Below are 20939 nucleotides of genomic sequence, written 5' to 3'. Positions count from 1 at the left end.
GTAGCCCCTTGCCAGGCCAAAACATGGTCCATATCAGGCATTTTATTGGTAGACCTGCTGTGTTGAATTAAAGTGTCTGTGAAATCAAGACATGGTTTCTGTTCATTTTTTTAAACTTCTTTTGCCTCAGCAAAGCAGTTAATAAATTTCAGTATCAGTGTCATTTATCCAGAGTTTAGAAACAGTCTCTGTGATTGGTTCCATTTGAGCCCATCAGTGCTGGCAGGTCAAATCAGGCAAGCAATCCCACATGTGTATCCAAGGCGCACTGTCTCTGACATAGTAGGAGAGAGTCCAGTTCTGTAACTTCCACTTCTATATAGCCTTTATCTATGGATATCTTCAAGTGTGAGATCTCAGGCTGTGTTGAGGCAATACACAGTAGGGGAATAAACATGCAGTCTGTGGTCTTTCACATAAACAGGCAGAATGGAAACTGCTGTGTTAAATCTATACTATTTAGGCAGCAGCTCCGTGTTAATTTGGCTTAATTCAGTTTGGTTCTGTGGTACACATAAACTGGGTGGTCCAGGATGGTACGCCTTATAATACTCACAATTTCCCTATAGAGCTACAGGAGCTACAAAATAGAAACTTCACTTAACAAGCTCCCGTTCAATCTGTATAAACTCTGGACTTCAGAATTGCAGATGTTCCTAACGAACTTGAGATATATAGTTAAACAAGTGGAGCCTCACGAGTTTAAGGTGCCTTCATTAATGGCTAAACCCTTTAGCAAACTCCTCATCATAGGCTCCTCTACCCCAACCAAACCCAACCACAGTGTAAAAAACTCTCAAGATGGAAGAAAAACACTGTAGCAAAAAAACGGAAGGTGAAGAAGATACATGATTTCGTATTCAAGACGTTCTAATTTGGCAGATCTTCTATGCCATTCTGACATTTGGTCTGATAGATCAACTCAACGTTTAGGGCACCGGAAGTATGGTCATTGTACTTAATGCGATATTATGGATGAGTCTTTTTGGGACAATGTTAGTAATGAGTGGGTTTGGATTAAGGGATCAACGGATTGTTGCTCCAGAGCAGTAATTTACATGATAACATGCCCATGTGGCAGAAGATACATTGGACAAATGAAGCGGATGTTGAGAACTCACCTGATAGAACACAAACATAATATTAATACTAAAAATCTTCATATGCCACTAGCAAAACATTGTGACTTACTACAACATACATTTGACCAACTACGCTGTGTAGTGATTGAACAACTAAAAAAAAAAAAAAAGGACGCTGTGGCGATATTTCACATTGCCTCCACCAGAAAGAACAAAAATGGATATTTAAATTACAATACATTTCCCAGAGGTCTTAATGGCCCCATAGAATAGGAAGCTTTCTATCGAGTGTCAGCCCCTTGTTCTGATTGCTGATTGGTCCCCCAATAATGAGGGGAGGTTCCGTTCTTGATAGAATTCTGGTTTAATTTCATGCTGTGAAGGACTGACAGTAATGGTGGATATTCCCCCCTGATGCAGTAACTAAACAGGGGATCCCGCTGTCGGGGATTGGTCAAGGTTCTTGGGTCTGGGATATGATGGAAATGAACGGCTCTTCGGTGGCACAGGGACCATAGGTTACCCCGCCAATGAAAGAAGCTAAGTGACTAAATCTGGATTTCAAGTACTCTTTTCCACAGTATTGGTAGTATTTAAAAGTATTTTCAGTCCGTTTTTGGACATATATTTGGTGCTAACCTGTGACTTCATTTTTGCAATATTTTGTGTAAATTTTGGGATTCTACACCTTCCGTTTTTTTTTTTTTTTTTTTTTGCTACAGTGTTTTTCTCCCGTCTTGGGAGTTTATTACACTGTGGTTGGTTTTGGTTGGTATAGAGGAGCCTATGCATGGTTCATATGAACTCATTTTGACCGTCAAGGCGGTATCTACACCTGTGTCCCAGACATAATCAGAGACTCCAATATTGTTAGTAAAATTAGCTCTTAACGCATTTATTTTTGACTCAATCACCCAATGAGTCTAAGGAAGGAAATTGTGACTTTATTAGCAGGCATCTTCCTTCCAGAGAGTTCATTAATAATTGAGAATAATTGCCTAAATGTCTATATGCGAATGCCAGAAGCCTAAGAAATAAGATGGGCGAGTTAGAATATATTGCACTAAATGAAAAATTACATATAATAGGCATCTCTGAGACCTGGTGGGACACTTGTCATACCAGGGTACAAATTAAATCTTAGTGATAGGGTGGATTGAACTGGTGAAGAGGGTAGCATTGTATGTAATGGAGGACCTTGAATCAAATAGATTGAAAATTCTGCAGGTAACAAAACACATCTTGGAATCCCTATATATTAACGTTCCATGTGTAAAGGGGAAAAGGGTGGTGATTGGAGTGTACTAACATCCACCTGGTCAGGATGAACAGACAAATGTAGAAATGTTATCAATAGAAATCAAACAAAATAAAACATGGAAAAGAAAATAAGATGATACCTTTTTTTATTGGACATAACTTAATACATTTCTTGATTAGCTTTCGAAGGATGCCCTTCTTCGTCAGATCGGAAATAAGCAAATGTGGTAGCTGATAGTATATATAAGTGAAGCATCCAAGCATTTCATTGACAGTCTAACAGGGTGGTGGTGGGTAGGAGGTATGCATGGGGACATCAAAGCATTTCATTGATAGTCTAACAGGATGGGTGTGGGTAGGTGAGAGGAGGGTGATAAACAGAGAAATACAACTTTATGGTTTATAATGGGCTAGAAAACCCAGATCCTTGTTAAGTCCTGTCTGTTGGGTGTCAAAATACAATCATTCTGACTTCAAAGGTCTTGCGTTCCTGTATTGTTTTAAAGTTACCTTTCAGGATTCTTACTGGGTATAACCAGAGTTGTTAGTTGTTAAATAATTAGGGTATATAGAACTTTTCTTGAGGTGAGGGTTATCTGTCCCTCCAGGAGGTAAAGCACTCTGTGGGTACACCAATTTCCAACTGGGACAGGGAGGTCACATTAACCATCTGGAGAGTAGTTTGGTGTGGTGCCCAGGCTTCTCATTCTCTATTCAGAATACTGACCATTTAACCCTACTCTCTTTTCTATCTTTTTGTTTTGAATGGTCTGAGAAGTTTCTTGTTGCCAGATAAAATTGTGTTTTTATCTGGCAATTGCAGTTGCATTGCACTTTTTTTCCCCAAGGAGGGTGTGCGTTCTTTTAGTGTTTGCTTCCATGAAGGAGGAAGTCTGCAGCGCTTAATTGGCTTTTATGCTACTGATTTGCCCAGCCTCCATAGTCCCCTTCTTCCAGCATGACCTAATTTTTGGCATAAAATTCACCCACTGGGGCTGTGCTCCAGAAAAAAGAACCTTAGAGGAAGGAATGGTGTGAGGGCACAGTCATGTTGTGGCTTAGCTCTATGCACTGCGGTGAGGGTCTGCAAAGTTACAAACAAAGTTGTATGGTACAAAGTGAGTGTGGGAATGTGAACCCTTGTGCCCCGACTGAGCACGGCGAAGATGGAGTGACACCGCACTCGGTCAGGCAGCCAGACAACCCCTAGCTTCACCTGGGAAGCGACCGCTGTTCCCCGGGAGTTGAGCCCCCAGGTGCAGGCGGCCACCAGGACTTCCAGAACCGGCGGGGTTGCACGGCCACTGACCTGACAGGCAGGGAGAGCAGACACCGTCCAGGAGTAAAGGAATCAGCAGCGCAGCGAATAGTCAGAGAAACAGTCCGAGGTATAGGCGGCAGCAACACAGCGCGTAGTCAGGCAACAATCCAGGGTCTGGTACACAGGACTGGAGCAAGGCTTCACCTGCACTTGACCACCCTTCCCCAGGAGTTGAGCCCCTGGGTGCAGGCGGCCGGCAGGACTTACCGGACTGGGCAGGAACTGGATACCAGCAGGAAACACACAACTGCAACAGGAACTCGGCATCAGTGAAGTTCCCGCCGGCCCTAGAATCCAGCAAGGCCCGCGTCTGGATCTCGACCCCTTCTCCACGGAGCAGGACGGGAACAGAGAGCAGGGTGTTGGGAAGGGATGACAGCCAACCCAGAGCCACTCCCTTCACGGGGCTTGGGCCAGAGCGTTTCCCGATGCTGAAGGCTTATTTGGGCAGGTGCCCAAGAAATGGCCGGCCTGCCCACAATACAGGCATAACCAATTCCTGAAACAATGGGCCCTCTCCTGCTTGGACAAGCGATGCCACCCCACTACCATGGGTTCCCCTTTGGCTCCCCCCGAACCCTCTTCGAGGAACCTAGGCGTCTGTGGGTGACGGAAGCGGCCCCTGGTTCTCTGCACCGCCAACTGCATAGCCCTCTCCTGGACTCGCTCCTGGAACCGGATATCAACCCTGGTGCAGAGTGCAATGAAGGGTGTCCAAGGTGGCGGGAATCTCTCTACCAGCCAATTTGTCCTTTATTTGGCCGTTCAACCCTTGCCAGAAAATGGCTGAGAAGGCTTCCTGGTTCCACCGGAGTTCTGCGGCCAAGGTACGGAACCGGACAGCATACGCCCCGACCGACCCGGAGCCCTGCTGGATCCGCAGTAGCTCCCCAGAGGCAGAAGAAGGCCGGACAGGCACGTTGAATACCATCTGGAACTGCCGCCAGAAACTCATCAAGGTCCACCAGAACTGGACTCTGCTGCTCCCTTAGCGGGGACGACCAGGGCAGCACCGGAAAGCAGGGAGATGATGTAGGTCACCTTTACTTTATCGGATGGGAAAGCCTCTGGTTGCAGCTTGAACAGGATCTGGCACTGGTTGAGAAAATCCTGGCATACTGAAGGGGTGCCATCGAACCGGGGAGGTTCTGGAAGCCGCAACTGTGCAGTGGAAGCCTCTGCCCTAAGGCACGGAGGAGCCACGGCAACCTGTTGCTGGAGCACCGGTAGCTGGTTGCAGACATCCTGCATAACGTTGGACACGCGGGGTTAGTTGAGCCTGCTGCTGATGTAGAACCTGAGCCAGGTTGGACAGCTCGGTCTTGTCTGGCGAGCTCATGGCTTCAGCTTACTGTTCAGGTACAAACAAGGAAAGCAATTCTGGCAGCCCGGAAGATCTGGACTGAACTGGGCTGAAGTCTGGAACGGGTGACAGTAAACAGACAGTCCATTGCAGCCACCAGGTCTGGCCACCAGAGGGCGAGGTGAGCACAGACAAGGAAACGGTCACAAACCTGACAGTGAGGCAAAAAAAAGTAACCCCCTAGAGTTTTTTTGCTGTTTCCTCAGCAACTGCATTGAATTTTAGCGAGAAATTATAGATAGCTGGGTGGCTGGTGGACGTGAGGATCACCTGGTGACTTGCCTGCCTGGTGCAAAGGTGGCGGACCTTACGTGGCACCTAGACAAGATCTTAGATAGTGCTGGGGAGGAACCGGCCGTCTTGGTACACGTGGGTACCGATGACGTAGGAAAATGTGGGAGAGAGGTTCTGGAAGCTAAATTTAGGCTTTTAGAAAGGAAGCTCAAATCCAGATCCTCTAGCGTAGCATTTTCTGAAATACTACCTGTTCCGGAGTCTCAATGCGTGGTTGAGATGATGGTGTGGGGAGGAGGGTTTTGGATTTATCAGGAACTGGTCAGCATTCTGGGGAAGGGAGAGCCTATTCCGATCTGATGGGCTTCACCTTAACCAGGGTGGGACCAGGCTGCTGGCGTCAACTTTTAAAAAGGAAATAAAGCAGCTTTTAAACTAGAAACGGGGGAAGGCTGACAGTCGCTCAAAAGCGCATGGTTCAGGAGAAGGTATCTTCTGAGGATATCACCCAGATAGGGAAAATAGGATTACTTGTGAGTAAGGATAACAAAGAAATCATAGAGGATCAGATAGCCTTAAATAAAATCAATAATGACCAGACAGAAGACAACATATTAATAATGCCATGTATTTAAACGTAATAAAATACGGAACAACACGCATACATTGAAATGTCTATATGCAAATGCCAGGAGTCTGAGGCAAAAGAGGGGAGAGCTGGAGTACATTGCACACAATGAAAAACTGGATATTATAGGCATCTCTGAGACTTGGTGGAAGGAAGATAACCAATGGGACACAGTCATACAAGGCTACAAATTATATTGTAGCGATAGGGAGGATAGGATTGGAGGAGGGGTAGCACTGTATGTAAATGAGAACCTTGACTCAGATAGGCTGCAGATATTGCAGGAGACAAAACATCTATTGGAATCTTTGTGGATTGAAATTCCACATGAAAAGGGGAAAAGGACGGTGATAGGAGTGTACTACTGTCCGCCTGGCCAAGATGAGCAGACGGACGCAGCAATGACAAGGAAAATTAGGGAAGTGAATAAAAAGGGAAATGTAATATTAGTGGGTGACTTCAATTATCCGGATATAGACTGGGTGAATGAAACATGGGTACACGCAAGGGAGGTGAAATTTCTTGATGAAATCAAGGACGGCTTCATGGAACAGTTGGTTCAGGAGCCGACAAGAGAAGGAAAAATACTAGACTTAATCATTAGTGGAGCTCATGATCTGGTGCAGGGGGTAATGGTGCGAGGGCCACTTGATAACAGTGATATTGGCTGCGAAGTAAGTGAACTCAGGAAATCAAATACACTAGCGTTTAACTTTAGAAAAGGAGATTACGATAAAATGAGAAGAACGGTGAAAAAAAGACTGAAGGGAGCAGCTGAAAGGGTAAAAAACTTGAATCAGGCGTAGATTCTGTTCAAAAACATCATCCTAGAAGTACAGGACAAATATATTCCGCGTATTAGAAAAAGAGGAAAAAAGACCAAACGTCAGCTGGCGTGGCTAAACGGTAAGGTAAAGGAAGCTATTAGGGCCAAAAAACAATCCTTCAGAAAATGGAGAAGGGAACAGACTGAAGACAATAAGATAAAACATAAGGAATGTTAAACCGAATGCAAAAAGGAGATAAGGAGGGCTAAGAAGGACTTTGAAAAAAAGTTAGCGTTAGAAGCAAAAACACATAGCAAACATTTTTTTAGGTATATTAAAAGCAGGAAGCCGGCTAAAGAATGGGTAGGGCCGCTGGACAACTGTGGTGTTGAAGAGGCGATCAGGGAAGACAAAGCCGTAGCGGAGAAATTGAATTAATTCTTTGCTTCGGTCTTCACCAAGGAGGATTTGGGAGGGATACCGGTGCCGGAAAAGGTATTTGAAGCAGACGAGTCAGAAAGACTAAATGATTTCACTGTAAACTTGGAGGATGTAATGGGGCAGTTCTGCAAACTGAAAAGTAGTAAATCACCGGGACCGGATGGTATTCATCCCAGAGTATTAATAGAGCTGAAAAATGAACTTGTGGAGCTACTGTTAGTAATATGCAATTTATCCCTAAAAACAGGTGTGGTACCGGAAGATTGGAGGGTGGCCAATGTAACGCCGATTTTTAAAAAGGGTTCCAGAGGCGATCCGGGAAATTATAGACCGGTGAGTCTGACGTCTGTGCCGGGAAAAATGGTGGAGGCTATTATTAAGAATAAAATTACAGAGCACATACAAAAGCATGGGCTACTGAGACAAAGTCATCACGGTTTTAGTGAAGGGAAGTCTTGCCTCACAAATCTACTGCATTTTTTCGAGGGGGTGAACAAACGTGGACAGAGGGGAGCCGGTGGATATTGTATATCTAGATTTTCAGAAGGCGTTTGACAAAGTGCCTCATGAAAGACTCCAAAGGAAACTGGAGAGTCACGGGATTGGAGGCAGTGTATTATTATGGAACAGCTGGTTAAAGGATAGGGAGCAGAGAATAGGGTTAAATGGCCATTATTCTCGATGGAGAAGGGTGGTTAGTGGGGTCCCTCAGGGGTCTGTGCTGGGACCGCTGCTTTTTAACATATTTATAAATGACCTCGAGATGGGAGTAACTAATGAGGTAATTAAATTCGCAGATGACACAAAATTATCCAGGGTCGTCTCATCGCGGGAGGAGAGTGAAAAATTACAAGAAGACCTCGTGAGACTGGGGGATTGGGCGTCCAAATGGCAGATGAAGTTCAACGTTGACAAGTGCAAAGTGATGCATGTGGGAAGGAGGAACCCGAATTACAGCTATGTTATGCAAGGTTACGGACCGAGAAAGGGATCTGGGAGTCATCGTGGATAAGACGTTGAAATCTTCAGCTCAATGTGCTGCGGCAGCTAAGAAGGCGAACAGAATGTTGAGTATTATTAGAAAAGGGATGGAAACCAAACATGAGGATGTTATAATGCCGTTATATCGCTCCATGGTGCGACCGCACCTGGAGTATTGTGTTCAGTTCTGGTCACCTCATCTCAAAAAAGATATAAAGGAATTGGAGAAGGTGCAGAGAAGGGCGACAAAAATGATAAAAGGGATGGGACGACTACCTTATGAGGAGAGGTTAAGACGGCTAGGACTCTTTAGCCTGGAGAGAAGGCGGCTGAGAGGTGATATGATAGAGGTTTACAAAATAATGAGCGGGATAGAGCGGACAGATGTGAAGCGTTTGTTTACGCTTTCTAACAATAATAGAAGCAGGGGACCCAAGATGAAATTAGAATGTGGTAGGTTTAAAACAAATCAGAGAAAGTTTTTATTTACTCAGTAGTTAGACTCTGGAACTCATTGCCGGAGAAGGTAGTGATGGCAGCTGGCCTTGCTGAGTTTAAAGGGGGTCTGGACAGATTTCTGAAGGAAAAGTCCATTGATCGTTATTAAATTTGGGGGTGTTTGCCAGGTTCTTGGGGCCTGGATTGGCCGCTGTCAAAGACAGAGTGCTGGGCTTGATGGACCTTTGGTCTTTTCCCAGCGTGGCAGTGCTTATGTGCTTATGTCAGTTGTTTGCAGCTGTTGATGGAGCTTGTGATAGGCCGCCAACGTTGCTCCCCAGACAAAATTCTGTGTTGCTGTGATGTCATTAACAGTAAGTTGGTACCCTTTTTTTTTTTTTTTACAAATAATTGTAGTTCTACAGTACAAATAGTTTTTAATGTGTGAAAATCACTGGATGGTCACGCTAAAAAAAATCTGTAACTTTGCCATAATTATATTCCACTCGGCATATAAACATAGATAGCAGGGCCAGCTTAACCCAAGGACCAAGTGAGGCACTGGCTCAGGGCGCCAAAATCCTGTTCTAGCATATCTCCCTCTGTCTTCACTTTCCTCCCTGCTTCTGCCTGCAGTGCGGTATCCACAGGATAGGGGAGGAGGGAAAAGAGAAGGAGAGATGCAGAACTGGGATTTTGGCACCCTTTATCACTAATAAAAGGTGGGGACGAGAGGAGGAGATACTCGATTGCTGGCGGTGAAAGGGTTACGCCGATGCAAAAAATGGCTTAGGATGCCGCAGTGCCTTCAGCTACTCCTGGTAGATAATAGCAACAAAGCTATACAATTTCATGTTGAAATTCCAAGTCGTTGCTGAGAAAACAGCAAAAGAACTCTAGAGTGTTACTCTTTGTTGCCTTATCCTGTATAGTAATCGAGAAAATAAATTTTTCTTTATGTAGGAGTATTTTGTGTTTTTTTTCTAGTGATGTGCACAATGCAAAATTTTTGTTTGAGTTTTTTCCTGGTGTACAACCCCTTCAGGAGCGTCCCTGGGTCCAACATCCTACCTGGCAGGAACCCCCTTTTGGCCAGCTCTGTCAGTCCCTTACATGTGTAGTGCCTGGTACCTCCACCCGGTGCAGAAATGTATAATCAGATGATATTTCCTTCCCTTCATTCCAGGAAAAATCCAAATAAATGCCACAGTAGATTTAACTCTTAGGATTTCAGTCCTCTGACAAAAATCTCTTTAGCTTCCTTAAACCCTCTTTGTCCAGCACAAGCAGCCTCTATATAGCACTGAGATTACTCTCTTTCTGCCAAACCCTAAAAACAACTTTTTACAGAAATCTCTTTAGCTCCTTCTCTGTCAATATATTTCCTATTTTTCGAACCAGTATCTGCTTTAATATTTATCTAATACATAAGCCCCATCCATTCACCCTCACCAGAAAACAGATAGATTCCTTTGAGCCACCTCTAATGCTCTTGTCTTGCTACGTAAAAATGCTTCCATTATCCCTGTATATGTGCCTCTCTTTAAAATATTCTGGCCCATTCACTTCAGTAATTACAATCCTTTTACATGTACAAATTATTATTTAATGATCCCTTTAACAGCAAGTTCAATAATTTGCACAGAGTAACACGCCGAGAGATCATTGGTTTATTTCATACATTTGTATTAATAGCTGTTTCTAGTGCAGTGGTTCTCAGCCTTGGGACACACCTAGCCAGTGAGGTTTTCTAGAAACCCACAATGACCACAATGAATATGCATGGAACAGATGTGCATAGAATGGAGGTACTGCATGAAAATGTATCTCATACATATTCATTGTGGATATCCTTTAAACCTGACTGGCTACTATACTGCTACTAAATGGACTTGGGAAAAATCCACAGTTCCGGGAATAACATGTATAGAATGTTTGTACGTTGGGAAGCTTGCCAGGTGCCCTTGGCCTGGATTGGCCGCTGTCGTGGACAGGATGCTGAGCTCGATGGACCCTTAGTCTTTTCCCAGTATGGCATTACTTATGTACTTATGTAGGTATGTCCTGAGGACTAGACTGAGAACCCCTGTTCAAATCAGTGACAATGAACTTAACATGCCTTAATTCATATGTTAAATGCACATTGGATCAATTTACTATGCACTAAACATTTTAAAGCACACTAACAAATGCATATTCCAAACTTCTTTCTTTGCTAGTGTATGCAGTTCAGGTCTTTTTAATTAGTGAGTCACATATTAAATTTGCTATCAAACATACAAGCACAAAATAACTATTAGAAATTGGATTGGCTTTTAGTTCTGTGACTAAATCATCTGAAGCACTGGATTGAGACATGCCTGTAAGTAATTTCATATTAAATAAAAAATATAGAGAAAATGCTTTGAAACTCATCTTTCACTTTTCTGTAATTCAGATTCTGAAGTGCATCAGTCAGCTTGAACTGGCACAGTTAATAGGCACTGGAGTAAAGCCCCGATACATTTCTGGAACCGTTAGAGGCAGGGAAGGCTCAATTACTGGAACAAAGGACCAGGCACCTGATGAATTTGTGGGTCTGGGACTAGGTGAGTTTTTTTTCCCTGAATGTTAACAATTCTGTAGTCTCCAGTGTGATTTTGCTTGTTTTGGTTAATAAGTTAATTCAGAGGGAGGGAAGGATGAGACAAATGTGAAGAAGGAATTATATAATGTTGGTAAGATAGGATACATGATGTTTTTCAGTAGTAAGATATTCCTTGTGTGACTGTATGAGCAGTGATGTCTCCATATTGGTGTAAAATTTACATAAAATCTTTAATAAAATATGTTTAAAAAAAAAAAAAAAGTTAATTCAGAGATAAAAGTTTAAAGATATTATGTACCAAAGCATTATTCATATTTAATTTGTCATATTTCATTTGTATGAGGCTACACATTGAGTAAAAATTTCAATTGCTCAATTAATTGTGATTAACATTTTTAATTGCAACATTAATTGCTTATGGTAATTGTTTGAGCTGTTTGAGGGAAGGGAAAAGAGACAAATGCCAGGTCATAGGAGGAAGGAGTAGGGCATGACCTGGTAGTGAACAGCAACAGCAGAAAACCAGCACTTAGATTGGCCGGTTTTCTTCCTTGCTGGGTGGTCAATAAAATCAGAGTGGCTGGTATCACCCTCATTATAAAGATCCTGGGGAGAACACTGCAGTTAAATGTATAAATGAATGCTAAAAAGTTAACACATAAATCACATTAATTATACATTAAGTATTCAACCCTACTTTTGTTAACTTGATCTAAAAGTAAGTAAATTAACAGTTCAGTAGGGAATTAAAAAGAAGAAAAGAGATATCAGATGGATACACATTAAGAGTATAACATGAACAGCAGAAGAATGAATTCAGGAAAAGGGTGTTTTTCCCCCAAAGCATGGCCATAATAAAAGTATAAATAATGATAATATATATAAATTTATGATGCGATGTGCTCAGTTCACCAGTGATATCACCTATATTGTCAAACAAGTGAAAACAGGATTTGGAACCTTCATCACACATCATATGTTACATACGGACCAATGAGTAAATGGTCACATCACCAGACTGGCTAAGGCATCATATTTACAGATAAGGTCAAAATTTATTCAATATACCCATTTGTCAAATAAAAAATCAAGGGCCCTGTTTACTAAGCCATTCTGTAGGTGCACTAACTTTTTAGCCTGTGCTAAAAGTTGGCATGCACTAACGATAGAGACACCCATTATATTCCTATGGGTGTCTCTTATCGTTAGCAGATGCTAATTTTTAGTGTGAGCTAAAAAGTTAGCACGCCTACAGCGCGACTTAGTAAACAGGGCCCCAAGTCATTTCTAGCAATCTTAATAATGAATCAGATGAAGTAGAGCCTAACAATCCGTAACAGTTCACAGCTAGATCTTTGAAAATGAAAAACAATCCACTTATCTGTTGCAATCTCCCTTATCCGGTGAAGTGTTTGCTGACATTCCAATTGCTTGATGTACAAATCCAATTTATGAAAAGGGATCATAAAGTCAGCAGCTAGTTCAAAACTGCTGCAAAATTACTGAAAAACATGACATTCCCTCGACTCAGATGTGATTTCACTTTGCGCTTCTTCAGGAAGGAAGAAATCTGAAAATAAAACATATGGATAAACTGAATTTGATCTACCAACCGAAAACTAACTGATATCTAACACATAAAAACTAACTGCATAACTAAATCAAAAACAATTCTCAAAAATGTCAAATACATGGTCGCTTACTAGGAGAACTCCAACAAAAGTCACTCAGAGTAACTGCCATAAGACGCCCAAAATCCACCATGCTGGAATTTAAAAGGAAGAAGACGACATTAAATTGCACAAGTGTTCCTCACCAGGAGTCATTAAATGATCAATTCCAGTTCTTTATTTAAACCCAACGTGGCAATGGCATTCCACAGATAAATGAAGCACTGTTCCTTAGATAATAGCCTCTTGGATACATCCCTGCCACGTGGTGCATGAATATGTAAGAGTACAGCAAACTGAAGATATGACCGTATTGTTCACAAAGAGAAGTCAAAGGAGCTTACTGTTTATGGGTACGCAAGCCACGCAAATGTTCTGCTATATGGATTTTTATGCTCCATCGTGTTTGGTCAAGTATAAGTGAGAGTGGGATGTTTGACCACGGAAATTCAAATCCTGGAGACAAGAATCTTAAAAAGCCTGTTTATTGGTGAAAAGACTGGACACAGCTGTTGTGTTTCGGCCGTCAGGCCTGCATCAGGAGTCTATAAAACATACATATGCAAATAAAGAAAAATTAAGTAAAAACATAAAACATATATGATAAAAGACCACAGTAAGCAATAACATATGATAAAAAACAAAATCAAAAGATAAAATGTGGGAATAACATCATTTGCTAAACGTCAAAAAATGTGTTCACATATACAATGTTCTCATAAAGTGCTAAATATTGCAAGATCAGTGCGTACAATAGAATACATATAAATAATGAATAGAATAGGGACTAAACGTACAAAGCATATGAATGAAATATTATATTGGAAGGATATGCTATGATGTGTATAGTTACGAACGGTAAGCTTATAATGAAAACTGAAATTTTTTTTTACATAATTACATATTCGCATGTACAATATTCCCATGGAATGCTAATGTTGCATAAAACATCTGTGCAGTAAAATTTATATAGAAAGGATCAGTATCACTGTCATCTTCCAGACATATTCACAATAAATACATTGGTCACATTTAAAGTGACCAGGATTTGAGTCCAGTAATATTGAGATATTTGCCAATATTTCCCACAAATTGCGATGTCACAGTAATGCTGTTTTAGGGTAATTTTGCAAAGAAGAGTGTACAACCAAAACTGGCCAGTTCATATGTATAGATTCAGAAATGGCAGCGGTATGTTGTGAAAAAGAAAACACACATACCACTTCCTCCTTCCTCATATCAGATTGATGTGTAAAAGAAAACCACTCCCTATGAGTTTATTTTGCTTGTCTATATGCCTGTTTTACTATTTGACAAGGATATCCACATTCCATAAATCTGTGAGATAATACATCAGCTTGCTGTCGAAATTCTTGTTCTGTAGAACATAGACACCAGATAGTAAAAACTAGCTAACCGGGATATTGTGTCTGAGGTGCCTAAGATGATAACTAGTATAATGCAACAATGTGTTGCGATCAGATTCTTTCCAGTATACCGTAGTAGAGAATATATTTAATTAAGAAATAGACAACATCCAAAAACATTATTTTGATATAAGAAATATGAAAATCAAATGAAATGTTGGCATCAACCTCATTCAAATATGTGATGAATAACATTAATTGTTCTCGTGATCCCTTCCAAACCCCTATAGCATCATCAATATACCATTTCCATAATAATACGGAGGAATAATCGTGATAAGTAATACACACAGCTTTGTTCAAATTGAGACATGCATAAATGTGCAATAGAAGGAGCTATGGTAGTCCCCATAGCCACTCACTTAACCTGCAAATAAAATAATTGTTCAAACATGAAATAAAATAATTTATCTGCATCTTTATCTGGGGATGTTAACATTTTTGACATGTATGATTGAATTAGTGGTTACTTAAAATTACCAATTCAATCATAAATGTCAAAAATGTTAACTTATCCCCAGATAAATATGAGATAAATAGTAATGAGCAGTTTCAGCTGCCTGGTCCTGTGGCACATGCATATATAATGCTTTTACATCCAAAGTAGCTAACAATATAGAATCACTACTTTCAAACTGAGTATGAGCTAATATATCCAAAAGATGTTGTGGGTCCCTCACATATGAGGGAACCTGAGCCGCAAACAGTTTTAAAGAAAAATCTGCATGCTGGGATAAAGGTTCCAAAATCGACCCTTGACCATACACTATGGGATGTCCAGGGGGATGAATAACTGATTATGAATTTTGGAAACAAAATAAATATATGGAATTATCGGATACTGCCTAAATAAAAACTTTAACTCTTTGATTGTGATTACCCCTTGCTGATTGGACTGAACCAAAAATAGTTGTACCTGTTGTTTTAATGTACTAGTAGTATCGTTTTCCAACACTTGATAAAATTGTGTATCAGATAATTGTGAAAAGGCTTCATTCAGATAGTGTTTTATCCATAACATCAGTGGCACTATCCTTATCTGCCCTCTTGATAACTAATGAAGAATCATGCATAAGACTATGTAATGTGTTCCTCTGTGGTATAGCTAAATTATTTTTCATTCGCAATTTCTGTTGTTCCAATTTGTTCAAGTCTCTAAGAACCAAACATTCAAAAGTAATGATGGATGGATTGGTCAAACCAGGCGAGACCCAAGTAGATTTAAGTTCTCCTTGTAAAGAAAAAGATAACGGGTCAAATTGTGTCTCATAATCTTGAGAAAATACCTGTAATCTCAAAGCTCTAAAGAAACGATATACACATTGTCTGGTGTTGAACTTATAATATTGCGCCATGGGTACAAAAGACATACCCATATGTAGCAGCCAGATTCTTCCTCAGATAAAGACCAAGAGGAGAGATGCTAATCACATTCACTACAGTTTGACCTGGCTTTTGGGCTTTACCCCTTTGGTTAAAGACTGGGATTTGGGATCCTGAATTACCACTTGCATTGAAGGAAGGCGTAAAAAAAGACTTGAATAACTCATTACTGTTAGTCCTGCCAACAGTCTGCTGTTCTAAAGCCTGCACATTATTATCAGAATTGAGGTCATCACCAGATGAGTCACTGGATGACAATTTGAATCCTGCCTCCTTCTTCCCATATTTATTACGACATGGCTTCCTGGGTTTATCCATCCACGAATAAACATACCCTTTTGTGTAGTCTAACTCATCACGTTGAAGTTTGGTAACTTCCTGTTTATATTTTTCAATTTGAGAAATACGTTTACAGTAGTGTTTCTCACAACTACCCTTATTTTCAAATTGTTTTATGGATTCAATTTTAGACTGTGCGTCTTGTGATTGTTCCTTAATAATAGTTTGTAGTACATTAATTGTTAACATTAAATCCAGTGAACCAACGGCTAATGACATCATTCCACTTATCAACAACATAAGCAGTATTGCCTAAAAGTATGTGAAAACAAAACATAAATGATTTTTATCCTGCTGGTATTTTTATGTCAGCATTTACTATTTTGTACTACTAAAATGTAAAATGAAAAATAAAATGTCCATATTGACTCACTAGACCAGACACTTGGGTTATGCTCTCCTGCCAGCCAGTGAAGACTGAGACTATGATGTTATCACTTAAGAACCCTGTGCAGCCCCTTGGCTAATCACTATTTCTCAGTTTCCAACAGGTGGTAGGTCAGCCAACCTGTTTAGCCTCTTCAGTGGTCTGATAGGACTTAACCTTATTTTTTTTTTCTGGTGGTCAGTGTACAAAAGTTGTACTCTTATTATTGGCTGTAGTGCTTGAGAGCTACTAAGTGAACAGATTTGTATTGGCATAGCCATACTAAAAGCCTAGGGATTTTATACCTGGGGAGGGGGGTTACAGGTACCCCACCCACATACACATACACACACTTATTTTTGAGCACTTGTATATAGAGCTGATAGGGATAGCTTTATTGTGCTCCAGTTTCTTTTCTAGAGGAGCACCTACAGAGCCTGAGCTAAGTTGGTTTACCTCAACAGGACTGTGGTTCTGCACTGCTGTGAAGATAAGAGGGCAAAGATGTACAGATATACATTTTTTTCTTCTGGTTTCACTCCCCTGTTTTCTCACTGTTTTAGGCCCTGATCATGTAATTCAGTGCATCTGTGATCTTAATTATGGCAGCATAGCCAGACAGATTAAAGTACTGCATGGTGTATAGGGGACATCAGCAAGCTAGTGCTGAATTCAGTACAGCACAATGCCACAACTGTGAAGAGAAATCAGAAATACAACTAATACTGATACTTCTGGACCATGATTATCAAGTATTTGGTTCATCCTAGATTAACAACCAGATTAGCCAGTTAATTCTGGGATGTCACAAGCTTAAAACTTATCAGTAAATACTAAAAAAATAAATATTATAAAATATAAAAAATAAGAAAGTTTTTAGTTGTTGACAGAACATCTTGTAATTAGATTCAGACCTAATACATAGACTTAATAAATTCCATGATTTAGTTGCTTGATAAGGAAAGACAAACAGAGAAGGAAAAATCAAAGTTAATTGATCATTAGAGCGGGATGTTCTTTTTGATAGTGGTCTGTTAATCAACTGAGATAGGTAGTACGTCACTGCAGATGTTATTTCTAAGAAACCGCTTACCAAACTACCGTTTAAAGGAGGTCTGTTGTTTGGAGATAAGCTAGAAAAATTAGTCAAAAGCCTTTTGGAGTCTAAGGTGCCTAGGCTTCCAAAGGGTTGTCCTAGGACTAGGTCTTTGGCTAGGGGTGTGTCATCCAGAGGTTGCTTTAGAGATGCCAGGTATTACAAACCAGGTAGAGTAAGCAGTACCTAGCAAGCCAGATTTCCATTTAGTGATAGTCCTTTCGGGGGGGGGGGGGGGGGGGGGGTTGTACAGGTAAATGAGACTACTATGCTATAAACACAAGCAAGAGTTCCCAGTGAAGGTTTATGGGCTGTCCTCCAATGGTAGTGGTAGGAGACGTCTCAAGTTGTTTTACTGAAGTTGGTCCTAGTACATAGGATGTTTGGGTCCCAGAAATTATTTGAGACAGATTACACCTTGGAGTTCACTCATCCTCTTTTAGAGGTGTTTCTGGAATCCCTCAGTCGCTTTCGTCTAAGGGTGGTGGCTGTCAGTCAAACCCTCCAGAGGCTGGTTCCAGTACCACCAGTGGAAGAGGGGAAAGGGCATTATTCCATTTACTTTGTAGTGCCAAAGAAAGAGGGAACTTTCAACTAACCTTCGATCTCAAAGCTGTCAACAGATTTCCCAGTTTTCTAATGAAGATTTTAAAATCCATTAATTGTGGAAGCTCAGCAAGGAGAATTCTTGATCTCCCTGAATTCTTCTCTCAAGGTTTATCTGTATATTGCAAACAAAGAAGCTCATCAGCATTTCTTCATATTCACAGTTAACTGGTCAGCAGTTCCAGTTTTGTGCTTTTCCATTCAGTTTGGCGATAGTACCGAGAATCTTCTCAAAAGTCATGTAGTTGTGATAGTGATCTTACGTAAAGAAGGTGTATTGGTACCCCTTTATTTGAAAGATTGTTTAATAAGAGCAACGTTTTACAAGGAGAGTGAAAAGACCACAGCCTAAGTACTTCAGCTATTTCAGGAATTGTGATGGGTTGTTTGTTTTTCCAAGAGCAATGTGTTGCCAAATTAGATGTTGCAGTACTTAGGATCCAAGTTTGATACTTGCCAAGGCAAGATCTTCTCAACAGGAGGGCATTGAAGCTGCAAGCTCAAGTTTAGAATCTTCTTTCTTTTCCCAGAAGGACTGCTTGACATTATCTTCAGCTTCTGGAGTCCATGGCAGTGAAGCTGAAATTGGTTCTGTGGGCCAGAATGTACATGAGACCTGTTTGTGCCTTTTTGTGCTGCGTCCCAGAGCCCAACAGAACCAGCACTACTTACACAGACAAATCTCCAACTGGTATCTTAGAACCCTGGACAGCTGGTAAAGTCTACTAAAACAATAACAACTAGAAACAAAAAGAAGGAAAAAAAGAACCAAAAGAAGCTTCTTGGGGTTAATACAGGTTTATTCTTTATCCAAAATTAGAAAAAATAAGAAATAGTATAGATACAGTATACAGAACAGGACAGAAAGAAGAACATGTACAGAAATGGAAATTCAGTGGAAAAGGTCAGGACATTCTTTCAGTCTCCCTGGCGTGGGGCCAAAAGAGATGTACGCTGACCACTTTCCTGTCTTACAGAAAAGTTTATATAGGATTTTTTTTCCTTACAGTACAAAGGAGTAAGAGGGAGGGGAGGTTTCTCTCCCCCCCCCCCCCCCCCCCCAGTTAGCATCTTGCAGGTACAGTCAGGATCTCTGTGTTTATAGTATCAAGAAAGAAGTACATAGCATATGTTTGCATTTCCTTAGAAGATGCATTTGTTGTCAAAAAGTGACAAAATGTTTTGGATCATTATCTCTCTTCTATTTACAGTTTTCCCATAAAAGAATATATTTGTCAGAACTTTTGGTCTTTTGTCTCAGTATTTTCCTTATCCTTATTCTTATTCTAAAGAGAGAAGGCAAGAGTTTAACTGCTCCCTTTTAGAGCATTTCTCTCCTGACAGCCCAGATCCTGTGTTTGGAGACAAGTCAGAACATAGATTCTCTTGTGTTCAAAGAAATACATAATAAAAGCTATTGCTACCTGGCTCCAGAGGTCTGTTTCTCAAAGGGGGGTCTGTTGCCTCCCCTTTTGTGAGATACAATATTTGATCTATTGTTCTAGACAGAAAAAGAAGTCTCTGCAGGTGTTATTTCCTCTCACGGTTACAGAAAAGTCATTCTCTCTTGCCTTGAAGTGGCCCCCTACAAAAGACATGTACAAAAGAACTCTGTCACCCAAATTCCCTGAGGCCTGTCCACACTTATGGGAGGGTCATGGGCAGACAGGTTTACAATTACCTGGCTGGTCAAGAGGGGGGGGGGTAGCGTGAATTGCTTCCAGCAATAACTGTCCTCATGATCAGAAGGGGAGAAATCTCCATCTCTCACTGTCTAAAAATGAAAAATTAATTCTGTACATTGAATACTGGCGGCCTTCTCTGTGCCTCCTCCAACAGACCCTTGCAGAGATCTCTGCTTTCCCAGTGGTTGCCACAGTATCAGGAGTTGGACATAATGTTATTCCTTCTATTGCAAGTGAGACAGTCTTTGCAGTGGTGGTTCCATTCACAGTCTCAGCAAGGGAAAGAATCTAGAGACTTTGGACTGGATCGTAGTGACAACATATGCCAGCCTTTTCAGTTGCAGAACTCAGTGCCTGGACAATTTGACATGAGGCCGTTCATCCCTGGTGGAGGCCAAATGGACTGGAAACACATACGATTCATCTGGCTCTCATCCGTTTTATTAGTGCAATGGCAATAGTGAATGTCAACTAAGAGGAACAAAAATCTCACAGGTAGCAGAAGAGATAGCAGTGTTAATGAGTTGAGGGAAGAGAAACTGGAGGGCATTTTGGTAGGACTTGAAGTAGGAATACAGATGTGTAAGGGGATTATCTAAGTGGCTTCTGTTACAGGAGGCCTTCCAGACAGTAATGTAGTGTTGGGGGTCATTCAGTAGTGGATCTTATGGCAACAAGTCAGAATACCAAGGTGATGTTTTCTTCAGCAGGAGAAAGGAACGGAGCTCAGGTGATATAGATGCAGTGATTCAACCATGGCAACATATAGGTCTTGTGTACCCGTTTTCACCTTGGCCTTTTTTAGGCATGATAATTCATAAAATAGAGGAACGTGGGTTCAGTAGTAATGGTAGCACCAGATTGGTCAAGAAGACCCTGGTACGGAGATTTGGGAGAGCAGTGGATAAAATTTGTTACCAGATAGGATGTTGTACATTTCCTTAGAGCAGTTAAACTGATTAATCTGTCAAAATGTATGATTGTTCCACCTTCATTTGAATTTAATGCTTTATACATTGATGCAGGAGCCCTTTGAACCCCTGTGGTTGGCATTCTTCAAAGATGTTACTGTTAAGACAGTTCTTAGTAGTGATCTATTCAGCATGAAGAATTTCATAGCTAGCTATAAGGTCTTTTATGCAGGGAATTATTCTTGGTTTTTAGCCAGGAAAAAATAGTAGTCAGACCTGTTCCTTCCTTTTTGCCCAAAATGGTTTCATCTTTTTATCTGAGTCACTGTCTTCTTATCAGTTTTTTTCAGGAG

At 41.0% G+C, this 20939-nt stretch overlaps 1 protein-coding gene across 2 annotated transcripts in view; it reads left to right on the top strand.

Annotated features, from left to right (window-relative positions):
• The window catches only part of ARFGEF1 (ADP ribosylation factor guanine nucleotide exchange factor 1), a 456734-nt gene that overhangs the window by 244076 nt on the left and 191719 nt on the right, over nt 1–20939 (top strand). For both annotated transcript variants that reach the window (XM_030215298.1, XM_030215307.1), the window contains exon 22: nt 10953–11103. In XM_030215298.1, coding sequence (XP_030071158.1) covers nt 10953–11103 — 151 coding nt within the window. The remainder of the gene's footprint in view (nt 1–10952; nt 11104–20939) is intronic.

Source organism: Microcaecilia unicolor, chromosome 1 (assembly GCF_901765095.1).
Source record: "Microcaecilia unicolor chromosome 1, aMicUni1.1, whole genome shotgun sequence".
In the NCBI taxonomy this organism is placed as follows: Eukaryota; Metazoa; Chordata; class Amphibia; order Gymnophiona; family Siphonopidae; genus Microcaecilia; species Microcaecilia unicolor.
The sequence above is the reverse complement of the archived record's forward strand: the minus strand, read 5'-3'. Positions and strand labels throughout refer to the sequence as shown.